At 40.2% G+C, this 18,172-nt stretch overlaps 1 protein-coding gene across 1 annotated transcript in view; it reads right to left on the reverse strand.

Moving 5' to 3' along the window:
- IMPG1 (interphotoreceptor matrix proteoglycan 1) overlaps nucleotides 1-18,172 on the reverse strand; it is a 120,964-nt gene that overhangs the window by 27,506 nt on the left and 75,286 nt on the right. Inside the window, 2 exon segments of the mRNA XM_061427255.1 lie at nucleotides 2,363-2,582; nucleotides 5,571-6,109. Of these exon segments, the coding sequence (XP_061283239.1) occupies nucleotides 2,363-2,582; nucleotides 5,571-6,109 (759 nt within the window).

Raw genomic sequence — 18,172 nt, forward strand, 5'->3', positions numbered from 1 at the left:
GAGTTTCAAAGGGCAGGTTAAACAGTCCTAATCAGGGGAGGCAGAGGGTGCTGAGACAAGGGAGGAGCAGTCAGGAAGCAAGGGTGCAGCCTCAGGGCAGGGTCCTGGTTCTGCCTCAAGGGATACACAGAACTGTGCCTTTGAGCTCTTCTGCAGAACTAAAACCCAAAACAAATGGAAGATGTCAGCATTCTTCCTTCCAGAGAAGATCAGAGAATGATAACCTCAAGAAGCTCATCTAGAGAGCACCTGAGGACAGATGAAAGAAACTCCAGAAGCTTATCAGGGGACCTCTTAAAGCCAGAATAAAGGAATGTAGGCCTGGTACAACCCAATCCTTATCAGCAACCCTGCCCTTGAACGATTGCTATAAAACTCCTCACCAAATCCTGCCCCCAACTCTGGATTGGGACACAGTTTTGAGAGGCATGCGACTGCTGGCCCCCTTTGCAGTAACATTATTCTTTTCTACTTTCCCCAAAGTTCTGTCTCCGAGATTTCATTCGGCACGCATGCACAAAGACTGAGTTTTCAGCATCAGCAGCATACAGATTCAGGACCATGGTCTTACAGAGTCGTGACTTTGTGCAATGCTTCCTTCCAGCATCACTAGGGTCTCTTGAGCATCACTGGCAAATGCATCACCAGCTTCCTGCCCTCTTTCTAAGAGGTGCCCAGTTTTCCCCTGCCTCAACTGGGCTCCTCGTTTGATCTTCTCCTATTGTTGGATGAGTCTCTCTGTTGTCTGTCAGCTCCGCAGGGGAGAAAGGAAGGGAGAGGATTGGGCCCTTGCCTCTCTTATGCCAAGTTCTCTCTATATATGTTTCTGTTTTCAATTGACTGGAAAAAATTGGTCTTCCTGATTTCAACTGGCAAGGACCCCCTGGAAGTTTTCAGGGGAAGAGGAGGTATCTTACTAGTGTTTAGGAGGTCTTTGATTTCCTAGGGGGTCCAGAGGGTTTGCTTAGCTGCTTGTGTTCAAAGGTAAGTGCTTCAGGGCTCAGCACCTTCAGGGCTTTCTGTCTTTTTAATAATCCTATTTACTAAGGTAGGAGGCAATTTTCTTAAAGTTGCTCAAAGTTCTGCTCTGTCAAAGATAAGTGTCTCCCAACAGAGGCTTTTTGTTTGCATTTTGCCCAAGGCCTTTCTCTCTGCCTTCTTTGTTAGTCTGGGAAAATCCAGGGAGGATGTTACAGATCCACTTCACTAATTCATGGCCAATTAGGAAGCTTTGTTTTGAACCTGACTGAAGGTCGCTTTGCCAGTGGATTTGGAGCCTTGCCCACTTGCAGTCTGGGGAATTAAAAAATTTCCTTCGGTTGGTTAGAAAACAGAATTTTGAAGCTAATGGTGGAAACAGTTCCCAATTTGGGCATAGCTTCTTACACTGGTACAGTACACTGTGCTTTATTATCAGAACAAATGTTCGCTTTCTATTATGTAGCTTCAGGCTAAGCCCCTGTATCTTTAATTTTTTTTTTTTCACATCTAACTCTACTTTGTTTTAACCTGCACACATAGCTGGAGAAGGCAATGGCACCCCACTCCAGTACTCTTGCCTGGAAAATCCCATGGATGGAGGAGCCTGGTGGGCTGCAGTCCATGGGGTCGCTAGAGTCAGACACAACTGAGCGACTTCACTTTCACTTTTCACTTTCATGCATTGGTGAAGGAAATGGCAACCCACTCCAGTGTTCTTGCCTGGAGAATCCCAGGGACGGGAAACCTGGTAGGCTGCTGTCTGTGGGTCGCACAGAGTCGGACACGACTGAAGTGACTCCGCAGCAGCAGCAGCACACACAGAAGCTGATCTAGGGTATACATATAGAAAGGGACATGATTCTCCTATTGGGTGATGGTGAAGTGGGTTTTTTCGAAGTTGGAGTTTTGGTCTAATGATTATTTTTCTTTCCCTGGGACATTGTCTCAGTTTCATCCTGAATTATGCTATGAAGAGGTGATGACCATAGTTAACCAGGACTGGGAGGTTTCTTAGGTGGTTGCTGCTGACTGATAAAGTGCTTTTGACTTCTGGAAGGATGTAAGTTAGCTTAGTTGTGGGTTACATTAAAAAAAGAAAAATCTCTTAGGCATAGCAAAAGTTTTGTTCTGTGACGAAACTAAAGTGCCCAGATTGTGAAGCAAGAGATATGCTTGCTCTTTGGTTTTTAATGAAGGAAAACCTTAACTTGCATGTCTTAGGGCCCTACCTTTCTTCTATATTGATTCATAGCTTCCAAAAAATTATTTTGCTAAATGCCATTATAAGTTGATTTTCGTTGCCTCAAACTTGAGCTGCATGCTTAAACAAACAAGCAAAACCAAAAACACTCCCACGATTTTCTGGGTTGGATTCTTTTACCTGGTTCAACGTCGAGAGAGTAGCTATCTATTTCCAGATCAAGTTGTTGGGCTGCTGTGGAACGAAAATCCTCCAAGACACCTCGCACAGCCTTGGTGAGGTTATATGGCACTGATTTAGCAAACCTCACTTTGCTATTCACAATCACGCTCCCATTTCTGAAGTTAAGTATCTCAAGTTGCTTAAAACCCGTAAGATTGGATCGCAGATATGGAACCAGCTGCAAAAACAAAAGACGGTTTATTCTTAATGGTGTTGCAAGTGCTCAGCTGCTGCTAATTCCATTTATACTCACATTTCATTATCTGAGGCATAAATTTCAGTTCCTTTTTTATATTTGTGTTTGGACTTAATGTGAAACCAGAACACCACTACTTAATGATCTGTTTGCAGTGATTATGTCCCATATTTCCACTTTTCTGTGTATTGAGATGGATGGGCAGTGATTTTCTTCATGATGAATTGCGAGAACAGAGGATTGAAAAAGAAATCCTGGTCAACACTGTGAGCCAAGCAGGGATGCCAGGTTCAGTTATTAAAAAAAAAAAAAATCCAAGTAAATAAAAACATGTTCCAAACTGAGCAGTAGCAGATTGACCTATGCCTGGTAAATGGAACATGTGTTTGGAAGCAACCAATTTGAAATGACCTATTGAAATAAACAACAGCAAAAACATGGGCTCATTGGTCTGTTCAGGGGGTTTCATGTCAACACAAATTCCCTGCAGTGGAAACTGTGAAGAACTTGGTCCTCAGGAAACTAGGTGTCAGTCCTCAGATTGCTGCTAACCAGACATGTGACTTCATCAATCCACATAACCTACTAAGTTGTACCTCAGTGCTCTTATTTGAATTGTGAGGGAGAAAAAAAATGGCTCCCTAAGGACCTTTTTCAAGCTAGAATTTAAGTATCTTGAAAGGATGCTTCAGGGAGTTGTGCTTCACATTCCTCCATCTGCCTCTTGAGACCCACAACCAGCCTTTTTTTTTGGCCATGCCCCATGACACGTGGGAACTTAGTTTGCTGACTAGGGATCTGAACCCTGGAAGCACAGAGCCTTAAACACTGAACTGTCAGAAAATTCCCCACAGCCATCCTGCAGATCACTTTTCAGGAATGTCTGAAACTCAGTGATGTCTGCTTTGTTCCTGGCTCTGAAAGTGGGACCTCTCCTTCATGAACTGACACCCACAAACCCAGAGAGGACACAGATACAAACTATTATCTCCCAGGCTTGGCCCAGACCTGCTTTCCCTTTGTCCCCATCTCCACCCCACCAGACTCTGACCCAAACCCACATGTTGGTACCACCTCCAGTTAACCGCTCTCTCCAGGTTATTATGAAAATAAAATGAAATTGTATACAGAGTGTGGAATTACTCTCTCCTATTTTCTACCATGTACTTTGACTAGACTCATTCTTTGTGTCTTAACATTGCTTTGCCCTCTAGTGGGAATTCCCTGTCCTCACTTCATGTGCAGACAACTAGTTGCTCCCTTTCCCCAAATCCATTCTCCTCTTCTTCATGGCTAAGAGGCTGCCTTGCTACAGCCCACATTTCCCACCCTCCTTTGCAGCACGGTGTGGCCACATGACCAATTCCCACCAATTGGATATGAGCGAAAGAGGTGTGGGCAACTTTGGCATCACTTGCTTAGGATATTGCTTGCCATGGGGTTCCTCACTTTCCCCTTCTCACAGAGAAGGGAAATAGAAACAGAAATGTATCAGTTACCAATGATTCTGCATGCAGCACAGCAAAGGAGACACGAACATGAAGAACAGACTTTCAGACTCAGTGGGAGGACAATGTAGGATGATTTGAGAGAATCACATCAAAACATGTACATTGCCATATATAAAATAGATGACCAGGGCCAGTTCAGTGCATGAAGCAGGGCACCCAAAGCTGGTGCTCTGGAAAAGCCTGGAGGGGTGGTATGGGGAGGGGTGTGGGAGGAGGGTTCAGGATCGGGGGGACATGTGTGTACCTATGGCTGATTCATGTTGATATATGGGAGAAACCATCACAATATTGTAAAATAAATGTCCTCCAATTAAAATAAATAAATAAATAAATAAAATGATGTACCAGTGATCCAGCTTTGGATGTGAGAGTGAGGAAACACCCCTGGGGTTGGCAGAGTTATAAGATGGAGGGAATGTGAGTCCGTGGATGACTCTGTAGAGCAGAGTTGTCCCACCCACCCAGTAAAAGAAAATAAACTCATATTCTATTTAAGTTACTGTATTCTTGATTTCTTCATTATGGCAGCCTAGATGTATCCTAGTTAATACACCTGGACTTGGTACCCTGGGACTCTGTTCCTTGAGATTGTCCCAACATCAACTCACCTCACTTGGGGGAGGTGGGTATAGCACAAAGTCTTATTTAAAGTTCACTTGAAGAATTGGTTTTAATGTGGTTTTAATTTGCATAGTGATTTAACTTACATGGAGCTTACAAATATTTTTTTCTTATTTTCAGAAATTCTATAATCTTTGTGATGGGCATTGTGTACTTGAATTTAATTATCCATGCCTGTGAGAGGTTCATAGGTTAGCAGTTTTCATATCATATGTATTTCTACAAAAGTACATGAAGAAACAAAATAAATATGTGATTTGGGGGGATGTTTTGTAATCAGAGTTATATGCTTTTTGATGATGATCTCACTTTCTTTGTTAGTGGTTCGAATGCTGAGCCATTTTGTCATTTTATTTTTTTGTTGGTTTGTTTTACAAGAACATAAAGGGAACTAAAAAAAAAAAAAAAGATTTCTTATACCTGAACACTTGACCTCATCTCTTCTGGACTTTTCTAACCTTGAACCCTTTTGTCAGATGGCTGGAAAACAGAATGAACTTAGGAAAAGTCTGCTCATATTATTTATAAATTCCAAGTTCAGTTCTTGAGTGGTTATGTATTATTCCCAGGAAAACGAAATCTAGAGGAACTATGATGAAAAGGTCTTAGAAATAAGTTTGTTCCCAGATAGCTGAGTGGCCGCCTCATGCATCTACCATAGAATTCTTGCCTGTTGGATCCAAATCCATCTCAACACTCCAGTTGAATGCTATCAGCAACAGATATCTCAGAAGCTTGTCTCTTCCGAATTGCATTGCTCAAGACAGCAGTGATTACATTATAAAGTAACAACAAAAAAGAAAGGAGACACACAGAGTTGTAAGCAGTGTCCACTCACCAGTTGTGTGAATCGCTGCTCCAGAGCTTGATATTCAAGCGAGCTCTTGTTAAACAGGTCAGTGGAGAAGGGCACATTGGCCACACGCAAACTGAAGAACACCACCAACTCTCGGCCCCTGGCAGCGACAGTCATGGCGCTGGTGGTGATGTAGTGCAAACCTGGGTCAGGAGTGATGTTCTCCAGGAAATAATCCGGGCTGGAAACATACCCACTGAGTCCTGGGACCTCAGAGGAGGTAGGAGTCTTAGTGAGATCCACTCCATCTAAGTATTCCATTGTATCTTGGCTGCTGGTACTCAACCAGTCTTCTGAAGATGTAGGCAAGTGTGAAATTTCCGGAACCAATGGGCTGATGGCAGAATAATCATCAGTGGGGACAGTAAGCCGTGGGATTAGTACTGTCTGGTCAATGGACATTATGTCTGTGGCACTTTGATCAGTCTGAGGAAAGACGCTTGATGCAGTAAAAAAAGGTAGAGTTTCTGATAGGGAGGTAGAGGTCATAGCAGGTGGAGACCAACCATCCGTGGGTGAAGCTCCTGAGACCAATTCATTATGTCCAAGCATCCCCACAAAGAATAGAAGGCAAAAGAGAAAATCCAAAGTTAAAATTAATCTTGGAAAAGATAGCATTTGAATTAATTATTTTAATATCATATTTGGTTTTACTTATTTTTTAATTTCTAGATTTTTTCCAAGTTTTATTGAGATATAATTGACATACATCACAGTATAAATTTAAGATGTATAGCATAATGGTTTGACTTACATATACAATGAAGTAATTACCATGTTTCATATCATATTTCAAAAGACAAATTGGTACAGAAAGGGCAGGCAGCCCTATATCCACACTTAGGGATACAGAGGCTAGGTCTCTATAACCATTTTATTCAGGTCCAAAACTTGTGGATACGTGCGTCTAAAAGAGCACCAATTGCCTAGAATTTTAGGAATCACTGCCCAGTGAGACACAGCACACACAGGGACCAGGTGGTAAAAAAATGACTAGGTCAGCAGGTGGTACACACCACAGATGGCTTTGGCATAGACTTGGATCCCACATACCCATCTGGAACTCTCAGCCAATTAGTTGGGCACTTTTGGCCTGGAAATTTTGTTCACTTTCCAATCATGCAAGCCTGAATTTTATGCAATTGGCTTTTTTGGGATCACAATGATCACATTTTGGTAGTTTTACCAATCAAAATTTAAATCATGTTTTTCCAAAATTGGATAATCTAAATGAACACTTTGCCTGTTTGCAAAATAGTATTGAAAGTGTGAGGGTGTGGGTTACACACAAATAATTTGAACTTTGTGTTGGCCATGCAAGTAAATATTTGATACTATTTAAAGGTTTTTTCATTCCTACATGATTATATCTTGATAATACTACGACTTTGCATTGCTTTCTTGAGTAAGTACATATTGAACTACTGAAGTCCACTCCCTTTTTGGTGCAAAATTAAAATCAATAAGTATTTATGAACTAAGAGAGTAGTTATATGAAGCTTTCAGATAAAGAGATTGGTGGGTTATTAAAATATTCCAATAAACCTAAATTTCACAGCCACTGGCAATATTTAAGGCATTAGGTAGATCAAAACGGGGAGCTTTCTGTGATTACTTTGGTGGTGTTTTGGCAAATATGTGGGAAAGCTGTGCTCAAATTCAAACACTAAGCATGATGAATGGACTGTCTGGAGGCAGATGTAATCTTTGGACTCTCAGTCAGCTAATTTACTAGAGTGCAATCACCCAAACTGAAATTCCAAGTGATAAACAGCTCGGAAAGGTGGAATCATATTACTTTTATTAGTTTCTTAAAATAAAAACTGTCTGTGGTGAATTGTAAGCAGATTTCAAAGAAGTTCCCCCTTTCTTTCCCCCTTGGAGGATGCCTAGGTTTGTCTACTATCAGAATGAAGTTTCCTAACATCTAAGATCTTTCTGGATATACACTTGTAGTTTTATTCACATCTCCATTGCTATGGAGAGCATGTTTGCCTCCTCCCAAAATTTATGTGTTACAGCCCTCATCTCCAGTGTGACAGTATCTGAAGGAACAGTCTTCAGGAGGTAATTAAGTCATGAGGATGGAGCCCTCATGAATGGGATTAGTGCCCTTATAAATAAGAAGAGACATGAGAGATGATCTCTCTCTGCCATGTGCAGATACAGCAAGAAGGCGTCTGTGTGTTAACTGGAAAAAAGACCCTCACCAGGAACTAGATCAGTCAACAATTTGATTTTGGACATTGTAGCCTACAGAACTGTGAGGAATAAATTTCTGTTGTTTAAGCTACCCAGTCTATGATGTTTTGCTATATAGCAGCCCGAGCTGTCTAGAACACCTGTGGAGGGATCTGGGATGAGTGAATTGAACCCTTTGAGTACTATCAGTGGCCTCTTGGTGTTATGGAGAAACACATTTGAATTCATGCTCCTGGGATGCGATCTCAGCACCCCTCCAGGTGACCAGGGCCAGGGAAGAAGACCAATGATATATGTCTTCATTCTTCTCTGGGTCAGCATTGCACTACTCACTCACACCTTTTCTACTATACAGACTTGAGTCAGATTAAAACAGTCTGCAGCATTACGTTGAGTGAGTGAGTGAAGTCACTCAGTCGTGTCTGACTCTTTGCGACCCCGTGGACTGTAGCCCGCCAGGCTCCTCTGTCTATGGGATTCTCCAGGCCAGAATACTGGAGTGGATTGTCATTTCCTTCTCCAGGGGATCTTCCCAACCCAAGGATCGAACCCGGGTCTCCTGCATTGCAGGCAGACTCTTTATCCTCTGAGCCACCAGGGAAGCCCTACAGCATTATGTTATCAGCCAACAAAAATGACTTTCTTTTCCCCTTTGTAGCCTCTTAACATTAATCATTCACATTCACAATAAACCCAACCAAGTTGGTTTCACTGATAGAACAGTTGGCTATTTAAATGTACATTGGTAGGTGAAAGACAGGGTCCCCACTGGAATATACTTACACTAAATCATCATTTCTTTATCTGAAATTTAAACTAAGTTGGTTGTATTTCTCTTTGCTGAATTTAGTATCCCTATCTAAGTGTGATTTTAAAAGACTCCTTATATTCTCTCAGCTTGATATGGAAACCAGTAAGGCTATAGTCAGAGACTGACAGAGACTGAGACAGAACTGTGTCTGAGCATCTCCTGTGGAGGTACAGGTCAGCAGTGGACTGCCACAGGGGCAGGGGCTCTGGGTGCAGCAGACCTGGGTATGGCATAAGCCCTTTTGGAGGAGGTCTCCATTAACCCCACCATAGAGCTGCCAGCACTCACACAGGACTGGGAAATAGACTCTTGGAGGACACAAACAGAACTTTGTGTGCACCAGGACACAAAGTCCAGGAGAAAGGAGCAGTGACCCCACAAGAGACTGCCCCAGACTTGCCCGTGAGTGTCCAGGAGTCTCCAGCAGAGGCATGGGTCGGTGGTGGCCAGCTGCAGGGTTCGGGGCAGTGAGTGTAGCAGTACATGCATGGGATCTTTTGAAGGAGATCCCCATTATCTTCATTACCTCCACCATAGACTGGCACCACATAAATAGCAGGGAGGGAACATAGCTCCACTCATCAACAGAAAACTGGATTAAAGATTTACTGAGCCTGGCCCCACCCATCAGAACAAGACCCAGTTTTCCCCTCAGTCAGTCTCTCCCATCAGGAAGCTCTATAAGCCTCTTATCCTTCTCCATCAGAGGGCAAACAGACTGAAAACCACAATCACAGAAAACTAACCAATCTGAGCACATGGACCACAGCCTTGTCTAACTCAATGAAACTATGAGCCATGCTGTGTAGGGCCACCCAAGATGGATGGGTCATGGTGGAGAGGTCAGACAGAATGTGGTCCACTGGAGAAGGGAATGGTAAACCATTTCAGTATTCTTGCCTTGAGAACCCCATGAACAGTATGAAAAGGCAAAAAGATAGGACACTGAAAGATGAATTCCCCAGGTTGGTAGGTACCCAGTATGCTTCTGGAGATCAGTGGAGAGGTAACTCCAGAAAGAATGAAGAGACAGAGCCAAAGCAAAAACAACACCCAGTTGTGGATGTAACTGGTGATAGAATCAAAGTCTGATGCTATTAAGAGCAATATTGCATAGGAACCTGGAACATTAGATCCATGAATCAAGGCAAATTGGAAGTGGTCAAACAGGAGATGGCAAGAGTGAACACTGACATTTTAGGAATCAGCGAACTAAAATGGACTGGAATGGGAGAATTTAACTCAGATGACCATGATATCTACTACTACTAAGGCAGGAATCCCTTAGAAGAAATGGAGTAGCCATCATAGTCAATGAAAGTGTCTGAAATGCAGTACTTGGATACAATCCAAGTTTCCAAGGCAAACCAATCAATATCATGGTAATCTAAGTCTATGCTCCGACCAGTAATGCTGAAGAAGCTGAAGTTGAATGGTTCTATGAAGACCTACAAGACCTGCTAGAACTAACACCCAAAAAAGATGTCCTTTTCATTATAGGGGACTGGAATGAAAAAGTAGGAAGTCAAGAAACACCTGGAGTAACAGGCATATTTGGCCTTGGAGTACAGAATGAAGCAGGGCAAAGACTAATAGTGTTTTGCCAAGAGAACTCACTGGTCATAGCAAACACCCTCTTCCAGTAACACAAGAGAAGACTCTACACAGGGACATCACTGGATGGTCAACACTGAAATCTGATTGATTATATTCTTTGCAGCCAAAGATGGAGAAGCTCTATACAGTCAGCAAAAACAACACCAGGAGCTGACTTGTATCATGAACTCCTTATTGCCAAATTCAGACTTAAGAAAGTAGGGAAAACCACTAGACCATTCAGGTATGACCTAAATGAAATCCCTTATGATTATACAGTGGAAGTGACAAAGAGATTTGAGGGATTAGATCTGATAGACAGAGTGCCTGAGGAACCATGGATGGAGGTTTGTGACATTGTACAGGAGACAGGGATCAGGACTATCCCCAAGAAAAAGAAATGCAAAAAAGCAAAATGGCTGTCTGAGGAGGCCTCACAAAAAGCTGTGAAAAGAAGCGAAGCGAAAAGCAAAGGAGAAAAGGAAAGACATACTCATTTGAATGCAGAGTTCCAAGGAATAGCAAGGAGAGATAAGAAAGCCTTCCTCAGTGATCAGTGCAAAGAAATAGAGGAAAACAATAGAATGGGAAAGACTAGAGATCTCTTCAAGAAAATTAGAGATACCAAAGGAACATTTCATGCAAAGATGAGCACAATAAAGGACAGAAATGGTATGGACCTAACAGAAGCAGAAGATATGAAGAAGAGGTGGCAAGAATATATAGAAGAACTGTACAAAAAAGATCTTCACCACCCAGATAATCACAATGGTGTGATCACTCACCTAGAGCTAGACATCCTAGAGCGTGAAGCCAAGGGGTCCTTGGGAAGCATCACTATGAACAAAGCTAGTGGAGGTGATGGAATTCCAGTTGAGCTATTTCAAATCCTAAAAGATGATGCTGTGAAAGTGCTGCACTCAATATGCCAGCAAATTTGGAAAACTCAGCAGTGGCCACAGGACTGGAAAAGGTCAATTTTCATTCCAATCCCAAAGAAAGGCAATGACAAAGAATGCTCAAACTACTACATAATTGCACTGACATGCTAGTACAGTAATGCTCAAAATTCTCCAAGCCAGGCTTCAGCAGTATGTGAACCATGAACTTCCAGATGTTCAAACTGGTTCTAGAAGAGGCAGAGGAATCGGAGATCAAATAGCCAACATCCATTGGGTTATTGAAAAAACAAGACAGTCCCAGAAAAACATCTACTTCTGCTTTATTGACTATGCCAAACTATCACCACAAACTGTGGAAAATTCTGAAAGAGATGGGAACACCAGGCCACCTGACCTGCCTCCTGAGCAATCTGTATGCATGTCAGGAAGCAACAGCTAGAACTGGACATGGAACAAAAGACTGGTTCCAAATAGGAAAAGGAGTACGTCAAGGCTGTATATTGTCACCCTGCTTATTTAACTTATATGCAGAGTACATCATGAGAAACGCTGGACTGGGTGAAGCACAAGCTGGAATCAAGATTGCCAGGAGAAATATCAATAACCTCAGATATGCAGATGACACCATCCTTATGGCAGAAAGTGAAGAGGAACTAAAGAGCCTCTTGAAGAAAGTGTAAGAGGAGAGTGAAAAAGTTGGCTTAAAACTCAACATTCAGAAAATTCATCACTTCATGGCAAATAGATGGGGAAACAATGGAAATAATGGGCTCCAAAATCACTGCAGATGGTGATTGCAGCCATGAAATTAAAAGACACTTACTCCTTGGAAGAAAAGCTATGACCAACTTAAACAGCATATTCAAAAGCAGAGACATTACTTTGCCAACAAAGGTCCATCTACTCAAAGCTATTGTTTTTCCAGTAGTCATGTATGGATGTGAGAGTTGGACTGTAAAGAAAGCTGAGCACCGAAGAATTGATGCTTTTGAAGTTTGGTGTTGGAGAAGACTCTTGAGAGTCCCTTGGACTGCAAGGAGATCCAACCAGTCCATCCTAAAGGAAATCAGTCCTGAATATTCATTGGAAGGACTGAAGTTGAAGCTGAAACTCCAGTCCATCCAATCTCCACCTGATGTGAAGAACTGACTCAATTGAAAAAACCCCGATGCTGGGAGAGATTGAAGGCAGGAGAAGGGGACGACAGAGGATGAGATGGTTGGATGGCATCATCGACTCAATGGACATGCGTTTGAGTAAGCTCCAGGAGTTGGTGATGGACACGGAGGCCTGGCATGCTGCACTCCATGGGGTCGCAAAGAGTCGGACACGACTGAGTGATTGAACTGACTGACTGAAGGCTATAGTCAATTCTTTCAAAATAAAACTTTCTTAGAAACCTTACCACCACTTATAAATGTATTTTAAATAATTATGTTTTCATCAGATTCTTATGTAAAACACATGGCAACAGTAAAAGCCATTCTGATCTTGAAGTTTTTACTCTGCATTGGAGATGGCAAGCACAAAGAGCCAAGGCCATTTATTTCATCATGAGGGATGCAAAACAGATCTAAAACAACTTGACTTTTTAGGTATTATGTCAAAGAACATTATGCAAGTTAAAAAAAAGAAAAACAAAAACAAAGAAGACGTTAAATTCCAGGAAAACAGAAAGTAAACATATTTAGGGCAAATAGGTCTGCTGTGAATACATAATGTAAACACTGAATATTGATTCAGTAATAGTTGTTACCATACTGAGAGGGAAGGGTGTTGTAGAACCTCAGATTTCTAATTGCAATAATAGGAAGTCAGTAAATAATATATGAAACAGACGGCTCAAAGGATATATATCATTTAGAAATAAGGCAAGAATAAATACCAGAAGAAAGAGCGGAGTTAGAAGGGAGTACTTTTGGTAAGTGGGCCTGCACAGAAGGGAAGTGTGAGGTAGCAAAATGCCATATTTGTCAGAATACTTTAATACGATTTGGCTTTAAAAAAATTACACTTTTTATTTGGAGGTGACTGAATATTCAAATGCAGTTCTAAGAACAGTAGAGAGGGGCATCAGTGAAAATGGCAGAGGAAGAAACTCCAAAAGTGAAGTTGTCCTTTACGTTTGAAAGTTACAGGTAGCAAGTAACTGTGATACAATAAGAAACACATATTTATCTCAGCCTCCAGTTCCTGACACAGAGCTCCTAAATTTCTGAACCTTGGGCAGCAGCAGCTGGAAAAGTCTGTAGTCAAATCTGTTTCAGGGAGGAAAAGGGAGCCGTGCATGTTTGCTTGCTTCCCCTGTGCTAAATCCAGGGTGATGATCACAGGAAGGCCTTGGTGTTCGTTTAAAACTGCTTCTTTCCTTTTCTGTGGCTCTGGGGGACTTGTGAATGATGAATGCCATTGGCTGCCAGAGCTGGGTGACTTGGGAGCCAGTTCCTCCTATGGCAGCCATAAAAATTGGGAAAGCTCAGTTTATAACTTGTTGATCAGAAGTACAAGAGACAGCTTGGCACTTTGGTATCTATGGTAGGGGGCAGTCTTGAGGATCTGAGCTCTTTATCTGGGGGCTCTGTACCAACTGCAGGTGTTTAGTGTTGTAAATGAGTTGGAGGACACCCAGTTGATGTCTGGAAAGCTAAGCATTGGTTGATGTAGGAAAATCCCCTACACATTTGATTTTAGAAGTGCTGTGAATAGAAAACTAGTTCGTTTAGTAGCCAAACCCTCAGGAACTTTGATACCCAGAGCCCTCCTCGAAGCAGTTACTTGATGATGCATTCCAGCCAACTGAAAGATAAATCAAAACAGAGAACTCAGGAATGGAGAAGCTGTGATAGAAGGTTTGAGATTGAGCCTTAAATTCATTTAAACGTGGAAATTTGTCCAAGAAGCCATAGGAGTTGTAGCAGCAGAATCAGTTTTAAATTTATAAACCTTGACAAAGTATAATAACTCACCTAATTATCAATACTTGGGATACAGGGAGTGAAGACGGCTGGACTGTGAGTGTTCTGATAATCCTGCCTTTTATAACAATACATCAAAATGCTGCTTAATGTTGGTACATAGACAGTAAATGTGATAATGTCTCAAATTAATATTTTAGGTAATCTTTTTTAGCCTTTAGGGATCTTTTAATAATGAGTATCTCATAAAGTAAGGAAATATTTATCTGAAATTCAGCAATTTCTTAGGTTTTATCTCAGTTTCACTTTCTTATGTTAAAGTCAAGTAAAATAAAATGCAGTCCATTTTATTTGAATAGCATTCCAGAAACACTTCATATTTGTAAAAGCACTTAATCTAGCCTATCTTTTAAAATGTATTGAGAGATAGCTGGAAAGACAGATTTAGCATTTAAATATTTGTGAGCAGCACAGTTTTAATATTATTTTATTTTCTCTTTTTGGTAATTTTCTTCATTCTTTAACACTTTAAATAATGAGCATGTATCATTTAAAAATATTTTTATAAGTCTATTATTTAGTCTCTTAACATAAATATATGTAATTTTTTTCTTGGTGAAACTTGAGGTCACTGAAATCTCCAATATTATCTTTTTGTGCACTGTGAAATATATAAATACATATTACATAAATAAACATTTACAGAAATACACAGTTTTAAAAGTGTTTCCTGTAGATGTTATTTTAGATTTTATAAACCAGATAAAAAATATAGCTCCTTGGTTAACTGAGGTAAATGTAAATTTCACATGTGCCTACTTATTATGTAAAAATCTTATGCAGAGAGTCACCACAGAAGTAAAAATATTTTACTACCAAATCTTCATTACTGTTAACATTAAACTAACACTTCAATTAAAACTGAAATTGTTAAGCAATTTAATTCCTACACCTTGGAGGACCTCATTGTGCCTTATTACTATTTTAGTTAGATGTTTCTACAGGGTTATGGCCTCAGAATCTAGTCTTAAACTCTTGAGAGGCAGAGGGAGGGATAGATTGGGGGTTTGGGGTTAGCAGATGCAAATTATTATATATAGAAAGGATAAACAATAAGGTCCTAAGCACAGAGAATTATATTCAATATCTTTAATAAACCATAATGGAAAATAATATAAAAAGAATATATATACACATTATATATATATATATATATATATATATATATAACTGAATCACTTTGCTGCACAGCAGAAATTAACCCTACATTGTAAATTAACTATACTTCAATAAAATAAAAAAAAAAGAATATTGAGAGACAGGACTGAAGATGAAATGGAAGAAAACTAATATTTATTTGACACCTGTTATGTTCTAGGTACTGGAATATTAAAAATAAACTTCATTTACTTTAAGGCATTTTATACATTTCCACAGGATTTAACACTTTGCACTCACTACTTGATGTCTTTGAAATATCTAATTATGTCTTAAGTGATTAAAGTGAGTAATTAAGAGAAGTGATTCAAGGCTATGAAGATGAAGGTCCTCTGACCATAGGTCATCATCAGAATGAACTATGGCTGTCAGTGTATTTTAACAAATCAAGCAAGGCACAGTTTTTTCAAGTTTAGTTTGTTACAGTTTTCCCTCATTAAACAAAAATGCCTAATCTATGATATCTTATTACACCTAAACCCTGCCTCATATAATATAAATAGTACAGAGCTCTGAGTCACACCTGACTACTTCCTCTCTTCCTTGTAGCATAATTTCTAATAGCTTTCAATTTAGAAGCTTAGAATCAGCCCTTTAGGAAGAAATTATGAGTATGACTTGGATAAAAAGAACAACAATCCTTGGTTTGTTGATGACAATAAAATTTCACCGAAGAAGTGAATATTTTGGGCTAAATGAAGTAATTGTGACAGTATTGTGGTAGTGATTGAGGATGAAATGGGAGGAAACTAATATTTATTAGTTTTAATAACATGGTCATAGTTTGGTTCTGAATGGCTTCTGAATCATTTATCCCAAGATTATTGAAAAGGTGTTTTTCCAGCTTTGACTTGCAAAGTGAACTAATCAATATATTTTCTCTCTACTAATAATTTCACATGTGCCTGAGGGAATAGTAAAGATTACAATTACATAAAATGTGCATTTGGGACTGTGGAAAGTCCACAGCACATTACCTGATATGGTAGCCTCTCATGGGGTTACTGATGAAACTACCTCCTGTTATTAGGATCCCTATAGATTCCCCCTTCACACAGCAGAGGGCTGACTTCCATTGAATGCTATGGAAATGATGACGCAAGACCCTGAGGTTAGGTCACAAAAGATATGACTTTTTCCACTTTGCTCTCTTGGATGAATTGCTTTGAGGGAAATCAGTTGTCACGTTGTGAGAACACTCAAGCAGCCATGTGGAGAGGCTTGAATGAGGAACAACTGAGACCTTCTTGTGGGCAATTTGCAAGGTTCTGAGTATGTCATCTTGGAAGCAGATCCATTAGCCCCATCAGTCAAGCCTTAAGATTATCGCCTCAGCTGACATCTTGGCTGCAACCTCATGAGCAGCTCTGAGCCTGAACCACTCTGCTAAATTATTACATAGATTTTGAACCTACAGAAACTGGGAGTGACAATAAATGCTCATTGTTGCTTTCGGCCACCAGATTGTACAATCATTTTTTATTGCAGCAACAATCCACACAGAACCCCTTAAGGACCTGGCATTGTAGGAATTTATGTCTCTCAGTCTCTTACGCTAGCTTTTATAATACCACAAAGGATCTGGCTTTGGTTTAAGATATTCCCTTTCTTTTTTTTATGAAAATTTAAAAAAACTTTAATTTTTAATTGAAGTATGGTTGATTTACAATGCTGTGTTAATTTTTCAGATGTAGAGCAAATAATCCAGTTTTATATATATTATATATATATATATATATAATATATATATGGGCTTCCCTGGTGGCTCAGATGGTAAAGAATCTGCCTGCAATGTGGGAGATCTGGGTTCCTCTCCTGTGTTGGAAAGATCCCCTGGAGGAGGGCGTGGCAACCCACTCCAGGATTCTTGCCTGGAGAATCCCATGGACAGAGGAGCCTGGTGGGCTACAGTGCATGTGGTCACAAAGAGTTGGACACGATTGAGCGACTAAGCACACACACGCACATACACATAAACATGTAAATTCTTATATATATATTCTTTTCAGACTCTTTTTTCTTATAGGTTATTATAAAATATTGAATAAATTCCCTCTGCTATACAGTAGGTCCTTGTTGGTATGTTTTATATATAATAGTGTATATATCTTAATCCCAAACTGCTAACTTATCCCTCCCCCTGCCTTCTCCTTTGGTAACCATATATTTGTTTTCTATTTCTTTGGACCTATTTCTGTTTTATAAATACATTCATGTGAATTATTTTTTAAGATATCATATATAAGTGACATCATATGGTATTTGTCTTCTCTGTCTGACTTACTTCACTTAGTATGATAATCTCTAGGTCCATCCACATTTCTACAAATGGCATTATTTCATTCATTTTTATGGCTGAGTAATATGTCATTATATATGACATATTTCTGTAAAAGAAGATGACATACGTCATCTTCTTTTACAGAAATATGTCATAATCTACGTAATATATGCTGAACGGCTTTATCAATATTCTAACCTGCAATGGGGACATTAGATGACAACCTGTTTACAGGAAGCTTTTAGAACATGGTGTGTGTTTGTGTTTATGGTGGGAAGAAGGGGAGGACTGAGCAGAAGGAAGGACAGATAGACAGACATATCTTGTGTGTTCAGGAATGTGGTTTCTATCCTCAGTGTTGCTGCTCTGACCTAATTTACCTAATCTAGGTTACCACAGACAACCTCCATGCCAGGTGCCCCCAAGCCAACCAACTCAGTACCCCCTTTCCTGAAAATATTTTGTAATGCTCACCACATGATCCTGAAATGAGCTTCATCAAGAATATAATCGAGCACACACACACTTTCAAAAAAATCAATGCATGGTTGAAACTGTAATATGAACAAGGAGGCGGGGGGATAGTCAGGGAGTTTGGGATGGACATGTACACATTGATATATTTAAAACAGATAACCAAAAAGGACCTACTGTATAGC

The sequence above is a fragment of the Bos javanicus genome, chromosome 9, assembly GCF_032452875.1.
Source record: "Bos javanicus breed banteng chromosome 9, ARS-OSU_banteng_1.0, whole genome shotgun sequence".
NCBI classification, from domain to species: Eukaryota; Metazoa; Chordata; class Mammalia; order Artiodactyla; family Bovidae; genus Bos; species Bos javanicus.